Consider the following 18,718-nt stretch of genomic DNA (forward strand, 5'->3'; position numbering starts at 1 on the left):
GACATGAAGATGTGCAAAGATGAGTTACCTGAAATATGGGGAAAATGGGAAAAGATGTGATGAGAATAAACAAGATGCATAAAATAAATATAATAAAAATATCCACAGAATGAAGAATGACAGAGGCTTAGCAGCAGAGGCTGGCAGACAGAAACACACAAGAACAAGTAATTACTAGTTTTTCAGGAAATAGCATTACAGTGTGTCAAAACTGAAAGTCATCACACTTCACTTTCCAGATGTTGTTGTGTCAAAGGAATGGCTTTCACGATGTTTGGAAGACATAGCAAAGCAAACATGGTGATTAAATGATGGAATGAGGAAAAATAAGCCAAGTGTGCTTGAATGCTTTAGTGCCGTCATTGTTAACAGTAAACTAAAGAGACAGAGGAAAAGGAAAATAATCAAGGAGTGAAAAAACACACACGATGGAAGGAAACAAGAGAACAAACAGGAAACACATCTCAGTGAAAGGAAGGTAAAAAGTTCATATGAAAAAAGGGAGATAAAAGGGAAAGGATGCTTTAAATTAAAATTTTGACTAGAACTAAAGAAAGACAAAAAAATGAGAAAGTTAAACAAAGATGTGGGGAATGAAACCTGGGTACAAGAGGAAGAAGATGGTAAATAAAAAAACTAAGATAGTGAGATAAAGAGAACGAGCAAGAAAAAACGGGAACGTTAAAATGAGGAATATTCAGATGCAGCAATGCCATCTAGTGGTGAAATCTAAGAATTACAAAAGCAGAAAAAAGTGCCCACCACAAAACAGCATCGTGTTTGAAGGCCAAAAAGGAAGAGACCAAGGAATTTTTTCCTTACTTACAATGGAGTCTCCCGCATGCCTTCTGGTAGACTACAGTTACGCCTTGTTCTGAGGGGTTTATTTAAATTTCCTATTTCGCATTTTAAAACAAAATTAAACTTCCACATTTTTTTTGTTTTTATTTTTTATTTAGGCTTTCTATTACCACTCTTTACCAGTGGGTGGCAGTATTGTAATATTTCAGAACGAATCAGGAGCGGTGTTTTTTTTTTTAAGTGCAATAAACGATCTTTGGCTGCGGTGCTGCACTCACAGCTCTTTTCTGTTGTTAAGCGAACTCCAGCTAGTTACCTCCTGCCAAAGAAACGAACCGAAATGCTGGGAAACACGGCTGGACATAAAGTCGGTAAGGAAGGGATTTTGTTAACCACCTGAAACTCTGTTGTTTTATATTTTTGAGAACCCTTGCAATAATTGGAGTATCTCGTGTCTGCGTTAAATTGTTGCTAAGCTAACTTCCCGGCGAAGCGGTAAACACCCAGATATCGAAGCTGCTCTGGTAACCGATAATGACTCGGTGGTTGAGTCGTCGTCTTAATTTATTTTATTAAGAGGTAAGGCCTCTCTGACGTGGGCTTGTGATATTTCAACGTGGGAAATATTGTTTACTAGCTCATTTGAAACTAGCGGTGAGGACGCACGTGAGAGTGTTCCCTCCCTGGACACGAGCCGGTGACAGCTGAGAGACAAACGAGAGGTCTGAACATGGTAGATGGGATCATAGACTTTAGGACCCGGGCTCAACCATCTGCAACAGCAGGCAGTGGAGAGGCAGAAGAGCTCTAGGGTGGTCTCTGCGTTAGGACCCATACTACAAGGGGGGAAAGGGGAGGTACACGACATGTTTTGGAGTTGGTGGTAAAATAAAGAAAGTAAAGATTCCTGTCGAGGAGGATAAAGAGTTACATGATTACAGGTGAGGAAATCACAGGAGCAGCTTGGAGATAAAAATCAGAAGGAACGGTTGACTAAAAGCAAAGATTCCTCGATATAATGGATAATATACAGATTGTTGATGTGGCAGAGGAAGACGCCATAATAATTCTTACTTGTCGCCACAATTTGAAGAAAAGAGGTTAATTACACTTTTTACATTGGTAGGTTGTTAAGCAATGGCTATTGGAGCTGAAATCCAATAGCCATTGGATTATGTTCAGTAGTTTCTTTGTGTTTTGCAGTGAAAGTTATCTATTCATAGTTCACTTTGTGGCCATGTGTCCATTTCATCTGCATCGTTCTGTACTACTTTCTTATCCTTTGGATTGTTTCAGGGCAGAAGCTGTGCAGCTAAGTGCCTCCCTGGCTTCTATAAACTCACCGGTCAACTATTGACACCCAGCACACCACTTCCAGTCTGCAGTCTAACACTCTTGACAGGATTTGAGAAGATTTGTCTTGATTCAGCCTGTGTGAGATCTCAGACCCTGCCCTGAATCCTGGGTGAAATTTTGGTGCCAGTGATGAGTGCCTTCGGTGAAGATTCATCAAGAGCTTGTTCGTCAAGTTGGAGCTGACGTTGCCAAGTTGTTTCTGCTGAAGAAGACTCTGAGCAGGGAGTCCTCGGCATCTACCTGGGCTTCTGACGGCACCTAGAACATCTGGAGGTGCTTTGCAACCCGCCGCCATGCCCACCAACCAGTCATCGCCGTGGGGCGGAGGGAATCTCAGGCCATGCTCCAGCACACATAATGTCCCCACTGCTGCCTTGGTTTCAGGTGCAACTTTTAAATCATCTTTCAGGCACACTCCACCGGAGCTCCACAAGGCTACCAGCCTGGACAAACATCTGCCATCTACCGGTGCTTCATCCATGATGTCATCTGTGTGTCCTGTGTGGAAGACAGGCAATGGAAATGGTTCAAACACCAGGAGTCACCACCTTGCATCGGATAAGTCAGCGAAGCAGCCAGAACACCAGAACCGGACTCGGAAACCAAATCAGAACCTGGCAGTGTCAGAACTGAATCGACCTAATGCCAGCATCCTGGTACAGGAGGTCCAGCTGAGAGGAGTCACCGAGGGCTGTTTACCAGCCCAGTCCCTTCAGTCTGGAGATGGAGCCGCATTGGTGCCTGGTCAGGATTCCACTGTCCATGTGCCACTGGAGTCTTCACCAGGTTGTCATGGAGACCTGTTCATCAGAGGACATGCCACTGTGCCACAAAGCGCCAAGCTGATGGTGAGTGGGTTCATCTCCTGCACTGAGGCCAGAGCAGCAGATATACAACAGGTATACAAAAAATATACAGCAGGGGCCAGTAGTGCTTGCTTCCCCTCTGACTGAAAACATGACCAGTTGTGTTCCTGTTCTCCATTATTACTGCTCATCCTGCGCTGTTCAACCAACAGAGCAGCAGTTTTATGGCAGCAACACAACCGGAGATTACATCCACTTTATCACTCAGGAATCCATGCAGACTGTCTACCATGACTGCACATGTCAATTATCCAGGAAATGAATAATAAGCATTAAAACATTAGTGAATACAGCTCCAAAATTTCAATTAGATACTGCACGGTAGTCTGACATTTTCATATTTTGTCTTGTTAGAAATATCAATTTATCTATTTTTATTTTGTATTTTATGCAAGGAAGACTCTTTAGTTTTATTTCTTTTTTTTAATTAAAAAAATGTGGCAAGCATAATTCACTCCATTGTTAATTAAAGGTCTAGCCTTTGACTAGGCCAGTGGTGGCCAAAGTCAGTCCTCTGGGGTCTGCATCCTGCACGTTTTAGTTCTCTCCCTGGTTGTAGTAATAACTTTCAGTATGCCAATGTTTTTCTTATTGCTTCTAATGAGCCATCATTTGATCCAGGCACCACTGAAGTGGGTTTAAATCAGAACATAAAAATTTTCCGATTTTAACCATATCATTGCAACTCTGGCTGAATGTTTGGGGTTGTTGTCTTTCAAGATGAATATCGGCCTATAATAGTTTTCTTGCCCTTTGCTTAGCTCCTGTCATCACCGCTAACCCATGTTTTTGAGCCCGGATGGAGAAAATCTTTTCCACAGCATGATGCTGGCACATCCATATATATATATATATATTTTTTATTTTTATTTATTTATTTTTTTTAATTAATTAATTTTTTTGCATGTAAGCCTGAAATGTTCCTGACTTGTCTGCTGTGGTCCTTTGGGGTCTTCATGTTCTTTAACAAACCTCTGAGGGCTTCATAGATCAGCTGCATTTACACTGAGATTTAATTCCACACACTTAGATTCCACTCAAGTCTAGCTTTTAAAATCTCAATGAAATACAAAACGTTTAAGCAGTATAAATACTTTAGTGTCGCATGTTTTGTGACTGCGTTTATCTGGTGACACTTTTTCTGTTTTATTCCTCAGCCTAAGACTACAGACTGTTCCTCTTCACCACCAGTGCCTCACCTGTGCTTGAAGCTGTCCAAACATCAGGGAACCAAGTTACGGAAGAACACCTCTGGCCACAAGGGCACAAAGCTAGACACGAGAAGCACAAAGTGGCAGCTAAACTCTCCACGATGGAGCCATTCAGCGAAGATGCCAACAAAACCCACTAAGACCCAAAATGGCCGTGCAACACGGTCGCCTTCAAGGAATCAGCGGCTAGTTAAAGGTGGTCCTGCAGGTGCTCTGGTTACAGCTGCAAACCGCAAATCCCACAGTGAACCGTTGCCCCAGCTACCTACATGCAGAGAACTGGATTCATCTCCCTGTAGCGATGTGCCAGCTGTGCAGTGTGGCGATCAATGTCTGCAGCCCACAGGGCTCCATGCTGGTGAAGGTGTAGCTCCATGCGTTGCTGGAGCTTTGGTGGGCTCAGTCACCAATCAGATATCAGCCATTCACCTCACCAAGGAAGGACAGCCTTCCTCCACTTCAACTCAGTCTCTGTACTCATCCTCATCAGTGACGGAGGAGCAGCTGATGAGGTGAGTCAATGGTTTTAATCATTGTTTTTGTTTTTATCCACTTGGAGTGTCTCATTCTCACCTTGTTCTTCCAGCTTGGAGTGTGTGATGCAGGTGGATGGAATGGAGGAGGAGCTTCCAGATGAGCTGGAAAATGCCTTCAGTGATGATGGTGAGTTCATTAAAAGAATATTTTATTACCTGATTTATTGTTTAGACAGTTAAGCAGGGTTTCCCCAGAAAACTTACTAAGCCCGGTGGTCTGGGTGCCGAGGCAGTCCACTGTGTTTTTGTATTAAAAGATGTTAAGTAGACAGGAAATGTGAAAAATATTACTGGGTAATTATATCAATTGCACTTCAGCATAACATAAATTAAAAGATTTTAAATTGTTTAACATTTAAATGTAAGATTTTAAAGAGCTGGCAAGTGCACTTTGTAAAAGTTCAAAGAACAATATTCATAGTTAGATTGTTTTGTTACCATAGCTACAATCTGATGCTATGAGTTTAATCTTTAAGTTTAAGCTCTGTTTGTTCACAAATACAAATTACTAAACTGCAGTTGTAAGTGATTGATTTTTAGGTTGACCAATTAAACTGCTCCCTTCTCCCAGATCTCACTAAAATCTTAGTGCTGATGTTTTGAGCAGCTAGAAGGGGCCCCCAAGTCAAATTCTGCTCGGGGCCTCATGCAGCCTTGGACCGGCCCTCCACAATGAGTTAAATCCGCTGCATTGTGCAGAGATGTGCAACAAATGGGAGATTTAATTCAATGCTGCTAATGTGGCTTTAGTAGCTCTTCCATTTCGTGTCTGTTGAATTTTTAATAAGCGTCACAGAAACTACGCTGCCACGCACACTGACTCTGGCTGACCAAGTAGACAAAGCATTTGGTATGTTTAGATGCATCGTGTAACTGGAAAAATAATGCTTAAAGTAATATAAAGCCAGCGTGATGCCTGACTACAAGGCGAGCGCAAAAGCTCTTCCGTGGGCTGAACCTGCATTATGAGGTTATCGTGTTCGTTAAACACTAACACACCAGTTAACAGGGAAGACATTCATAAACTTTACAGGGAGACGGAGCCACACGCTAGGCAGGGTGTTGGGATGTAAAACACTGATGATAAATCCAGATTTTCTACTCAACTGGAACTCTGGACAATATGGAGTTGAGACATAATAATTCTCTCTGTTTCCATTTTCAGATGATTCAGAATGTTATTCCATCATTCGTTCTTCTTCTTCTGATACATCAATTCCTTGCATCTCTAGGTAACACACAACACACACACACACACACACTCATCCTAGTACTTTTCTTGTTCTGAGTGCTTTGTAAAGACCAAGGTTTCCCCCAGAAAACTTGCTAAGTCTGGTGGTTGGGCACTAGTGCAGTCATTCATCCAGCAGGCCAACGCGCTAATGTAACAAACATCTGAAAAAGTTTAAAGGTGATTGGTCCTCCTGGCCCTCAAACATCTGCCCAGCTGATCTGGTCTCCCTGTTGTCCTCTCAGTTTGTTGTTGGACAGGCTGAAAGCAGCAGATGATGGTGGAAAGCTCTGCTGTATTGTTTCTGGACAGCTGATTCTCTGCTAAAACAACCCAGATCAGGAGCACTATTGTTTCCTTCCCCAACTGGTTTGTTCCTCAGCTCATTCACTGAGCTCACCGACACCCTGAACTCTCCACATCTCCACCTGAGAGCTCCACCTGTTTATATTCCACATAGCTAGAAACCTGTCTGTAATTCCAAAGTAACCTGTCAGAAGTTTCATTGAATTTGGAAATCTTATCTCATCTTCTATATGACTGTCATGTGAGTATGTCTGAGCTATTGTTGTTGTTGAAGAAATTAAGTTTAGCCAGTATTAATACTCCACTAAATGACTGTAGGTCAGATCAGAATTGCTGTCCTTTGTGTGTAAAGGCATCTGCCACCTAATCCTACCTGGCATCATGTTACGCGCATGTAGAGCACCTTGTGTTACAAAATGAATCTGTGACCTGATAGTGTTAGTTAAATGTCAGAGTTCGCCTGTGGCTGCATTACTTTTTAATCTGCTCACGTTGTGGTTTGCTGTGTTAATTACAAGCTCTACTGTTTAGGTCCCGTTGATAAATCTACATTTATAATGTTAAATAATGCTGTCCAGTGTGCTGTTTGCTTTTCTTTGGCTGCACATATCAAATCAGAGGTTTTTCTAAAGCTCTGAGTTACACTGCTGTCTCTCTGTGTATCACTGGAAATCTACAATTATAATTCATGGTTTCTGTTGGATTTGATCACATTTTCTTCCACTTTTCTCTGTTAGATAGCTCGTCTTTCTCCCTAGGGCTGAAAAACACATCATAATATAAGTCAATATAGATAATTATTGATTAGTGTTTTTTTTTTTAATTTTTTTTTTTTACTTTTAATGTTTGAAATGCTACCAAGCTGGTGATGTGACCTTTCCTGTTGTATCCACACGCTATTGTTTATTTTTATACTGTTATGAGGCACGGTGGGGAAACCTTAAGCTGCTGTGCAACTAACAGGTTGTTGCTAGGTAACCAAAGACAGAGTTAGTTGATGTCACACACCTTGCTTTTCTGGTTGTGAGAGGTTGAGCTTTCCTGCCTACATCTCCCAGAATGCTGTGTGGTTCTTGATTAGAGTTCAGTGAAATTATTGAATATTCTGTCAATAGTATTATCTATTGATATTGATCACATGTCTATTGTGATATATATTCATTCATTGTCCTTCTACTGGAGTCCTGGATTATCCCACAAAAATGAAGCAACAATTCTCAGAAAACAGAAATGTGATCATCGTCAGCGATGCCAGTCGTTTAAAAATAACTGTGTTAACACTGTTGCCAGAAGTCCTGGGTGAACCATCCAAAACACTCAATTCAGGTGCTGTGATCATGTCCATGGTCACAGCTGTGTAAAACCCACAGTTACTGGGTGTTACCCACCCAGGAACATGGCTGTGCTCAGGTTTGCAGACCAAGGTCCATAAAGACATGGATGAATGAGTTTCATGTAGAAGAATCTGACTTGTCTTGCATAAATTCCCGATCTGGAGTGAATTAGAGCAGGGTCTTCTTATCCAGCATCACTCTCTGATCTTACAAATGTTGATTGGTCAAAAACTGCCATCCCTCCACTCCTCGACCCTGTGGATAGCCTTCCTAGAAGAGCTGAAGCTGTGTGGCTGTAAAGAGTGGGACCTTATGGATTAAGAACAGGAAGTCTCAGGTTCATGTGAGTGTGAGGGCAGATGAGTGAATCTGTTGTGAATGTTTATCAGCATTCCTGCAAAGTCAGTGTATTTTTTTCCTTTTATTATCTCTTCAGTTAGCATTTGATCACATCCAAACTTTTTTGGAATTATGGTTGGATTCTTTAGTCTTTCTGTGGAGAGCAGTGACGAGCAGTCAGACCAAACCTGTGAATCATCAACCTGCTCAACTCTTCTGATTTCTCCTATCATCCCTTCCCGTTCAGTATTGAAGAACCGATGGTGTTGGGGGCAGAGGATGATCGAGAGGAGCGACCGGCGCTTGTACCCAGCCTGTTTCCCCTCATGCGCCCCACACTCTACTTCAGCACAGCCAATGAGAAAGGTCAGGAGTGACCCCTCTGTAGTTTAGAACCAGTAGATGCTCTTTACCAGCTGATCTTATGTCTGGTGTTCTGCAGTGGAGCTGCTGCCTGTCGAACAGAGACGCCTACTCAAATGGAAGATGAGCTCCGTTACCCCCAACATCGTCAAGCACACCATTGCTAGGTCACACTTCAAAGCCACCAAGAGTGAGTCATCACACACCAAAACCTGAACGCCTTTCAGACAGTGAGATGGGAATCTGTTTAGTCACCCTGAGTGAGTGAATTGTGTTGTTAATGCAGAGAGCAACAACTGGCTGGGCTGCTGGGGACACCACATGAAATCTCCTGGCTTTAAGGCCATCGGCGAGCACCAGAAGGCGAGTATCTGCACACACACACACACACACACTCCGGCCAACGTCCTTGCAGTTTCCAGATTGAACGTGTGGTTGTTCTTTTTTTATTTTTTTGCAGTTGAATCACTTTCCAGGAACCTTTCAGATTGGCAGGAAGGACCGACTTTGGAGGAATCTGTCCAAGATGCAGCATCGCTTTGGCAAGCAGGAGTTTAACTTTTTCCCAAAGACGTTCATCCTTCCTCAGGATATCAAACTGCTGCGGAAGGCATGGGAAGATAGTGGCTCCAAGAAGAAGTGGATCATTAAACCTGTACGTTCTGCACCTTTCTGATTTTATGTGAACTATATCTTTTATTTTTTAAATAGAGATTCATTTTACATTGGAGTACAAAGTACATGGTGCAGTACATTACATCAATGGAGGGGAAAAACCATGAAACAAACAGAAGCTGAACATGTTGTGTTGTAATGAACTACTTCTAAATATTGTGTAAAGACACAGTTAAAACCAGAAGTTTGCACACGTCAAATAAAAAGACACAAAGGCCTGTTTTTTTTTTCCCTCATTGAAGTCAAATCTGACCAAATGTCTCAGTTTAGTAAAAATCACCAAAATAACATCAGTTTATTAAATGGCAGAACAATGAGTGAAAGAATATGTCGCCGATTTTATTTATTTTTGTCAGTTTTCAGTTTGGTGAATCAGGAAATTTGATCAGAGACCTGATGTGTCAGCTTAAACACTGAGTCTTTTATAGGTAGAAAAAAACATGTTCTTTTTTCTTAATGTTGTTCTCCTGTCTCCCAGCCTGCATCAGCCAGAGGAATGGGGATCCAGGTCATCCACAAATGGAGTCAGCTGCCCCGCAGGAGACCACTGCTGGTGCAGAAGTAAGCAGCACAGATCTGACCAAAGCTCACTGTCAGTATGTGTATGGAAACATTTCCCTCTGCTTCCTTATCTGCAGGTACCTTCACAAACCCTACCTCATTGGCGGGAACAAGTTTGACTTGCGGATCTACGTCTATGTGACATCCTACGAGCCGCTCCGAATTTACCTGTTCTCTGACGGACTGGTCCGCTTCGCCAGCTGCAAGTGAGAATGAACAACATCCTGTAGGGTTCTGTGGACTGGAACTGATCCCCACTGAGGCAGAGGTTCTGTTTCTCTGCAGGTATTCGTCTTCCATGAAGACCCTAAACAACAAGTTCATGCACCTGACCAACTACAGCGTGAACAAGAAGAACTCTGAGTACCAGACAAACAGTGATGACAAGGCCTGCCAGGGACACAAATGGTAACTCATAGGAAGCATCACAATCACAGAGGATACTTGAATGAAGTATTTGGTGGGATTTAAAAAAAATTTTTTTTGCAAGTTGTGCATAAAAATTCTGCATGTCGGTTACTGTTGGCTGGATTCTCTCTGCCCTTGATGCTCACATACAATGAATATTTTAATAATCACAAAGATGCCGGAGCTCAGAAATGGTGCCGTATACGTTTTGATGAAGAAGCGTCATTTAGCAACACGATGCCTGCTCCATGTTTCCCTGATCTACTGTGACGTTCAGCCAATAAAACATGGCTTCTTTTCCGTTTTGTTAATATTAAAGTCAAATATTTTTCTGTTGTGTCTTTTCAGGGCTTTGAAGGCTCTGTGGCACTTCCTTGGGTCTAAAGGCATCAACACCGACTTGATATGGGAGAAGATTAAAGACATTGTGATCAAAACTATTATAGCGTAAGTTCACTGTTCCATTTACAGATCCTGGTGTTCTGTCACAAACACACTTCTCGAGGTCTAATGACACATTCAGTTCAGGATGCAATACATTTTATAGGATTTATGAGAGTGACAATATTTTAGTATGGTTTTGGGGTGAACAAAACTACAAAATTTTCACAAAGTTAGCAAATGTTTCAAAGATCAAACTCGTTTCCACATTTGACTAAATTGTTTAATGACTAAAAAAAACATTTAACATCACACATCAATAAAAACAAGGTTTAGTTTTTAGTTGTGTTTAAAACAAGTGTATTCCATCAACACTATCTGGATCAGATTGAGAAGAAGTGACATTTCTACATGGCTAATAATTTAGCAGTAGGTATAGTAGAGTAACAGGAAACCGATGATGACGATGTGCATCATGCTGATTCAGCATAGTTGAATCATGGTTTGCACAGAGTGTGCTCCAAATAAACCCAGGGCTCATTTATTGTGGGAGCAAACAGAATTCAAGCAGGCGGTTCCTGTATAAGGAGAAGGGCATCTTATGTTGGACATGTTGGTTAGAGAACGTCAGAGGGAAATTCAGGAGTTAAACATAGCTTTTAAAGTTGATAAAGGGGAAAACGCAAAGAATGCAGAGAATGATGAAACCTTCTGTTCCAAATGAAGAAGAATGAATAAACCCATAATCAGCCAAGTATGTTTTGTTTTTTTAACACATTGGTCATTATTCTGAACACAACTGTATCTGAAAACTGTTTTTAAAGAACCTCACCCAGCGAGTTCTGACTTGTAAAACAGTTTTACACTTTGAACTAGAAATGCAGTCCAGGTCTTACACAGAGCATTGTTCTAACATCTCTTTGGCTTCATCAGTCAAAGCCACAGTATCTGTCCCAGACTTGTTCATAGACCAAACACCGTGTTTGTGTGGAAAGCTAAAACGATGCTAGAATCAAACAAGTTTCCTCGTCTCTGTGTTTGCTTCTCAGTTCTGAGCCATATGTGAACACCCTGCTGAAGATGCACCTGAAAACACCTCACAGCTGCCACGAGCTGTTTGGCTTCGACATCATGCTGGACGAGAACCTCAAACCCTGGATCCTGGAGGTCAACATATCACCCAGGTGACACACAGACCGCTGCACCTGCTGTCAGATGAAAGGCTGTAGAAGCTCGTCTATAGCTCTGCTCTCTGTCCTCCAGCCTCCACTCCAACTCTGCCCTGGATGTTTCCATTAAAGGCCAGATGATCAGAGACCTCCTGAACCTGGCCGGCTTCAGGATTCCCCCGAGAGAAGAAGTGGTGTCCTCCTGCAGCAGTGCCTCCAGCTCCACCAGCAGGTAAGGAGGAGCTTCTACACCTCGGTATCTAGCGCTGGGATTCTGTGTTCGAGATGAAAAAAGGGATTGCCTTGGTTACCTTTTTTTTTTTTCTTTCATGCTATTCTCAGGAAAAGATTAAAATTAGTGTCTCTGTTTTGTAGTTTGCATGGCGGGAACAAAGGAAAGAGCAAATCTGATGTGTCTGCTGATGAGAAAGTAAAACGAGCCTTTTATCTTGCACAGCACTATGCTGACCAGGTAAACAAACACATGCACACAACTCTTACAGCAGGTGAGTCTACTGATAAAATAACATCACCTGCTTTCAATAAGTGCTTTTATTAGAGAACATTTGAAAGAAACTACATGTGCAATGTTGCTAGTTTTTCTGTTTTCTCTCCTCACAAAGAGAAAAATAAGTTTTTAACTTGTCTGTCTCCTCCTGCCTCATAAAGGACTTCCTATCATCAGTGTTGGACATTTTGACTCCCGAGGACGTCCGCGTGCTGGCCGAGAGTGAAGACGAACTGAATCGACGAGGAGAGTTTGAGCGCATTTTTCCATCGCAGTCTTCATCACGCTATCTTCGCTTCTTTGAGTGTCCCAGATACCTCAACATCCTGCTGGATCAGTGGGAGCAGAAGCACTGCAATAACCGGACCAAATGTGAGAGCCCAGGCAAAATAAGTTCCGTTTTCCGGCAAGACGCTTGGTGCCATACGGTGAAGAAACATTCGATTAGAATTGTTTGAGCTGCATCTGTTTTGCTACATGAGAAAACCTGCGGTCTTTTTTTAGAATGTTTTATAAAGTAGTGGCCCAGACACAGTGAGCATTGTGTTTCTCTCCATGGTTTAAAGTACTTGCATGGGGAAAAAAAAAGTTATTTTTGGCAGCGACGTAACCTGGTGAAATTTATTTTTTTTGTCTTGTGTGCAGGCATCAGTTTGCTGAGGCTTCTCTGTCAGAAAGGAATCCATCTGGGGAGCAGTGACTCCGCTCACATGGTGAGAAGCTCCAGGGCCGGCCCTGCCAGTGGCCATCGCATCCCCGCTAGATTATCCAGGCAGGACAGCTGCTTTCATAAAGAAGAGAAAATGGAAGAGAGAAGCAAGGGCCTTAAACACATGATCACAAAATTAGATTTTCGGTACAATTATTTGATGATTAAATTTTTTTTTCTCGCTAAATTTATCATCGTCTAACTTAGAGAACCACAGAGAAACCATGCAGTTGTTCACACAGAGGCCCTGATCAGAAATCATGTAGTTAGAAAAAAGAAATCCTGTCCAGTAAACATAAACACACCAGACTGACAACACTGTACTCCTCAGTGTAGAGGATGCTACTGAGGGAAGAAGACCAGTTAATTTTTTTTTTCATTCAAGGCTATTTTCATTGTTATGAATTAATGAAATGCTGTTTTGCTGCAGAGCGGTGTAACACCTGCTGCCCTCTCATATATGGTGACATTGGTTCCAACATTATTACTAATAATGATTGACCTTCACAGAAAGCTTCCTTAAAGCTATAGAATGTTTTGACCAGTGTCACTGGGAGAACTGGGAGAAAGCAGAGGAGCTCCATCTTTTCAAAGATTGTCTGTCTTATACCATACTCTTACTACAAAGTGTCAGTTTCAACAAATATGTAAAAGAAATTTTTTTTATTTAAGTTGCTATATTTAGAAGGACTCTATAGATCTGAAGCCACAATGACTGAGCTGCAGGTTTGTCTTTTCTTTCCCTCAGTTTTTATTTATTTTTAAATGGTGCTGTAGTATCAGAATAGAGCAGATCAATAGAAACTGAGAAGGTGGAACCAAGAGGGAAGAATCCTCGCTGAGAGCTGCAGATGTTAAACGTCCGTCTCTGTTTTTTGGTTGTTTGTGTGCAGTGGTCCAAGAGTAGCTGCAAGTCGAGGATGGAAGCCCAGAAGCCAAGTGTGGAGAGTCCATCCAGATCCAGGTAAACGGCCACAGCGCCATGGAAACCAATCCAAGCAATGCAGCTCCTCTACCATGAAGTTGTCAAAAATATTTTCAAAATAAGAACACTGACATTTAACCTTTCGGAGATGAAAAGAAAAACTGACTCACTTCAGTTATTGTCTTCCTGATGAGTCCATTATGACTTTAGACAGCAGTTTAGTATTTGCTTTACTGGTAGAAACATTTCCAGCATGTTTCTGACATTGTCCAGCTCTGATGGTGACCCTCATAGAGGACAGTCAGCATCTAGACCTCCATGATGCATCTCAAGGCTGCAGTTATCACGCAGTCTGAGATGCTGCACTCTTTCCTTACACTCAATTCTGCATTATGTGCCTGCAAACAGTGGTACTCAGACATACCTGTGAAATAAAAGCTCTCAGTAAAACCAGCAGTTATTAATTAGAGGCATGTTTGATTTATGTGATGTAACCTGACAGAGTCATGTTTATGGAAGTGGATTGGGGCCACAGAGTGGAAAACAAGCCGACTTGAATCTCAGAATTCTGACTTTTGGTTTTGGAAGATTAAAGTCAAAATTAAAAAGTCAGAATGAATTTTTTTTCTTTTGTCCAGTGGCCCTAATCCTTTCCCGTACGTGTTTGACTTTGCAGACAGTCCTGATGCCATCGTTCTGTGTGTGTGTGTTGCGTTTCAGGGTGGTGGTCAGCCACCGTAACGCCTCTGATGACGACTGTTCAGACCCAGAGTCGCCGTCTGTCTCCAGCCTGCTCAGCTCCCAGAGTACGGGGTCCAGTGTGAGCAGCAGTGCCTGTGCCAGCCCTCAGCCCACCCCCATTCAGAACCTGCTGCCTCAGCACTTTTCCTCCTTCTGATGTTATATCTGGTACCAGAACTGACACAGAAACTGGGTACCACGGAGTCCTCCAAACTCTCTGGAGCAGAAAGAACGAAGGACTCTGTTCAGTTTTACTTTAACTGGACCATCAGAGGGACGAACAGCAGCTGCTTCTGTGGCCTTTAGAAAATCGATCTTGAAATTTCTGCTAAATTGAAGCAGAGAACCTTTTACATAATTCTTTTTCGGACATTTTTTCAGGGGACCCCAAAGAGTGGCCCCTGCCCCCGTTTGCTCTGGTGATGAAAGGACGTTGTGTCAGTTCTTGTGTCCTGTCCTGAAAGCTGGACACACCCAGAGGTCCTGACGTGTCCCTTCTGTCTGCACCTCTCTGACACGTCATGGTCTCAGTCCGTTGCAGTGCTGGGTTTGCGGCTATGGAGTAACTTTGATAGCAGAACGGGATGTAATGTGAGATTTATTTCAGTAGGCATGTCAAACATCGGCATGGAAACGAGCTCATCAGGCTGCGTTGAGGTCTGTGTAGAATCAGTGGGCCGAGTAGAGGATTGTTCTGTCGGCTCAGAACAAGAATTCACTGTGATAACTCTGAGCTGCTGCATGCATCACACCAGCTGAGACTTTTTTCCCTCCAGGCTGATGCGTTGCTGATCCTCACTGCCTCTCCGGGAGTCGGGCTGCAGGGTCCTGTTCACAACACAGAATCAAAGTGTCCAAGGCTTTTTGAAGGGCTGCTCTCAGCTGAAGCCTAACTGAAGCTGTTACTTTGTTTTCATCTCACATGTTTCCAAGTTGCTTGAGTGGAAGTTTGTTTGAGCTTCATGTATTTCTTCTTAACAGGTTTCAGTCGGACTAACGTTCTACCTCTGTCATGGTGATGAGAGCAAGTAAATGCTGTAGTTCAAGTATTTCAGGGTCATACCCAGCTGCTGTGGGACGCAGCTGGGATTTTCCGATGCAAAAGACAACAAGTGGGCTTCCTGCGACAAAATCAAGGATGCACAAAGCTGAAAAGCGCTCGGTGTTTCTGTATTGCGTTTGCCGATTTAATATTTAGTATTTTCCAGAAGTTTGTTTTTTTAACCCTGTTTGTACACAGCTGCTAAACTAATGTCCCTGTTTTCACTGCTCTCTTCAGTAGAACAGTGTTTAATATGCATAGTTTGACATCAGTCATCTCAGAACAAAAACCAATTGGCAGTGATTAGACTGTGATTTGACGTTGTTGTGTAGCTACTCATAACGACCACCAGGGGTCCTGCTGCACAGAGCAGCGTTGGTTTTGACAGGTTTTTATGGAGCAGAGTGCTAACATCACATGCCTTAGAGTTGTGCCTTGTTTGTCGTCACAGAAACATTAGAAAGACGATGAAAGATGAGTGAATTGTTGCTTAATTAATAGTTACTTGCTTATTTTGAAACTGCTTGCTGAAATCTGATGGGTAAAGTCGGTGCTTCCCCAGGCTGGGACCAGGACCACACGTTTCATTCAACAAGTGTGGCGTCCTCGACTTCCTCAGAACAAAATAGAATAAAAAGTTATAAGGTGGAGCATATTTATGATAGAAACAGCTATTTTACTGTAAACGTTTGACTTGGTTAGGAACTCTGCTAGCAGGTACTTTGTAAAGTCTGACTTGTGTAATAAATCCCATTGAAAACATCTGCAGCTGTCTGCAGAGAAGCTGCTGCTGGTTGACTGAACATGCCTTAAGCCTCTGTGTGACAGCAGCGTCCCCCATACTGAGGCGTTCTCTGTTTGCATTCACAGATGCACCTCTGGATCTTTTTATCCACCGATCTTTGTTCAAGGATGTTTTAAATGCTCAGGTTGATATGGAGCAAATAAAAGTTATTTGACATACAGTTGTAATATGTGGCTCATTTATTAAATTTAAAAAAAAAATATATATATATATATATATATATATATCTATTTCACCATAATCTAACATTGTTTTGTTTAGAATTTGGTGTTTCAAGACAAAAAGAAATATTTGATTTGAACACTCCCTTAAAAAATGGTAAATGACCTTCTTGTAATTTGAACTTAAGAAATGTTGAGGAAGAATAAAAATGATTAATTTAACCCAGGAATTAGTTTTGCAACAAAACCCCAGCAAAACTATTTCTGTACATGGAGTTAAGGGGTCTGCCTTGGACTGCTTTTCTTGATATCTGACAGTTTAGTTTTTTTTTTTGTAGCCATTTGGTAGTACAGGTCCCCGTCACCCAGCATACTGTGGTGTTCCCCAAGGCTCTGGTTTGGAGCTCGTTTTGTTTTTCTTGTATTTCTCTCAACTTTTAAAGAACTCTACTACCACTGCTATGCAGATGATATTCAAACGTGGGTTTTAGACAAAACTGAAATGATTACCTTTGCACCAGGTAAAGTCGCTTCTGGGATAAAGTGTATAATTTCTTCTTAAGCAAAAGACTGAAGTGTATCTGTTACAACTTCTGTTAGGAATTACGGCTTTCCTCTGGATGCATGTCCACTCTAGTTCAATCTTGTTTTTTGTTTTTATCATCTGAAGAAAATATTGCCTTCATATGATGGGCAATATCATCTCCAACCAGGTTGGAGAATCTGAGGAACAAACCCAGACGGCTGTTCTGTTCTCGTCTCGTTGATCAGTTTACTGGCTTCTGTTCTCGGTGAACTGAGGAATGTTCTGACTGGGACTCCTAACGACTAGTGATCTTTGAGCCAGTTTGTCATCACTTATCCACGCGACACCTTGGTGCACCAGGCTGGAAAGTCCACAGAGCCTCACCAGACGATCCATCCGTGTATCAGTGGGACAATGTTTCAGTCCCGCTCTGTATTTGCTGCTGTAAACCCAGAGACCTTTTCATCTCTGGAAGGGAGAATTCGTTACAGAGCCGTCTTCTCGTAATTCCTGCAGAATTTCTCTCTGTCCTCAATGCTTTTCTTGAAGCGACGTCGTCATTGCTGTTGTCCAGAAGCCCTGACCTCACACCAAACGCTGAGCAAGCCGTGCAGTGACGGGGAACGTCTCTCTGCCACGTCTCAGGAGGAATGGTGGTGGATTTTCCTGAGAGGAGATGGGCTTCAGCTGTAAACTGTTTGAAACTCTGAAGCTTGTTGGACTGCTGAGGCTTTTGCTCATCAGCTGCTGCAGTTTGAAAAGACCACAGCTGATAAGAACTGCAAACAGGAAGTGACCCGAGAAAGTTACGGGCTCTTCAATCTAACCGAGCTGAGAGGCGAGCAGCTTGTTTAGATTGAAACAAGAAAACAACGTCATGTCTGAGACGTGGTTTTTAATGTGATCTACTTAAAAAGCAAAATGAAAGCGTTATAATCGCTGAACTGAGTTCGTTGTAAACCAGTTCCACCATAAAAGAAACGGAAACAGTTGCAGTGCAGCTTTAAGGCCTCTGCTGTGTGAGACGTTCAGGTTACACTGAGCATTAACTATTTATAGCAGCACTGAGCTGCTGCAACAGAACAACTCATTCTCTGCACAGATAGCAGTTTACGTTCAGCTTCAACTTTTTTTCCTCATATTTAGAAGTTTATTTGGTAAAATACAGTCTGTCTCATTAATCAGAGGCCAGTTAGCAAATAGAAATGTTTGTAATCCTAAATGACCTAAAACAGAAACATTTAGCCCAACTTATTGTCAGACAGTGAGAAATAATAAAGGATTATGTGTCTTTTTATACAGAGAAGGTGAATATCTGGTTTCACTTAAATGATACACCACCCTTTACAGATTTATGTTTTTTTTAAATATTTTAATATATATATATATATATATATATATATATATATTTTTTTTTTTTTTTTACTTAAGCTATTTTAGCTGCAACTATATCCATTGTGGGTAACACTTTATTTGAAGGGGGGTGAATAAGACTGACATAACATCTGACATAAACATGACATAACAGCTGTCATGAACATGAATACATGAATAAGTCTTCATGAATATTTATGACTGTTGTCATAAAACGTCATTCGGTAAATTATGAAACTTTTAATACAAAGTTGACATTATTCAAAATGTCTTTGTTATGACAACTTGACATTAACCAAGAAATCATTACTGATATAAATTTGTTATAAAAGTATTACTGATGGCACTTTAAAAATTAGGTAACTTTATGTTATTAAAGGTAAAGTTTAA

The 18,718-nt window shown here is 41.8% G+C and overlaps 1 protein-coding gene across 3 annotated transcripts; it reads left to right on the plus strand.

Moving 5' to 3' along the window:
• Window positions 1-1,003: 1,003 nt before the first annotated feature.
• ttll4 (tubulin tyrosine ligase-like family, member 4) lies at window positions 1,004-16,427 on the plus strand. Of its 3 annotated transcripts, none has more exons than XM_008438325.3 (20): window positions 1,004-1,172; window positions 2,098-3,005; window positions 4,181-4,746; window positions 4,821-4,897; window positions 5,936-6,002; window positions 8,228-8,346; window positions 8,423-8,533; window positions 8,630-8,706; window positions 8,804-8,998; window positions 9,497-9,579; window positions 9,657-9,785; window positions 9,865-9,987; window positions 10,336-10,434; window positions 11,418-11,552; window positions 11,632-11,769; window positions 11,913-12,009; window positions 12,207-12,417; window positions 12,691-12,758; window positions 13,648-13,718; window positions 14,400-16,427. In XM_008438325.3, exons 2-20 carry the CDS (start codon window positions 2,451-2,453, stop codon window positions 14,575-14,577), a joined length of 3,099 nt encoding a protein of 1,032 aa, XP_008436547.1. In that variant the 5' UTR covers window positions 1,004-1,172; window positions 2,098-2,450; the 3' UTR covers window positions 14,578-16,427. The 3 variants fall into 3 exon arrangements, with proteins under 3 accessions (XP_008436547.1, XP_017159170.1, XP_008436557.1); XM_017303681.2 differs by lacking the exon at window positions 1,004-1,172 and adding an exon at window positions 1,205-1,742; XM_008438335.3 differs by lacking the exons at window positions 1,004-1,172; window positions 2,098-3,005; window positions 4,181-4,746; window positions 4,821-4,897; window positions 5,936-6,002 and adding an exon at window positions 6,115-6,548.
• Window positions 16,428-18,718: the final 2,291 nt, after the last annotated feature.

The sequence above is a fragment of the Poecilia reticulata genome, chromosome 2 (assembly GCF_904066995.2).
Source record: "Poecilia reticulata chromosome 2, P_reticulata-male-v2, whole genome shotgun sequence".
Classification (NCBI taxonomy): Eukaryota; Metazoa; Chordata; class Actinopteri; order Cyprinodontiformes; family Poeciliidae; genus Poecilia; species Poecilia reticulata.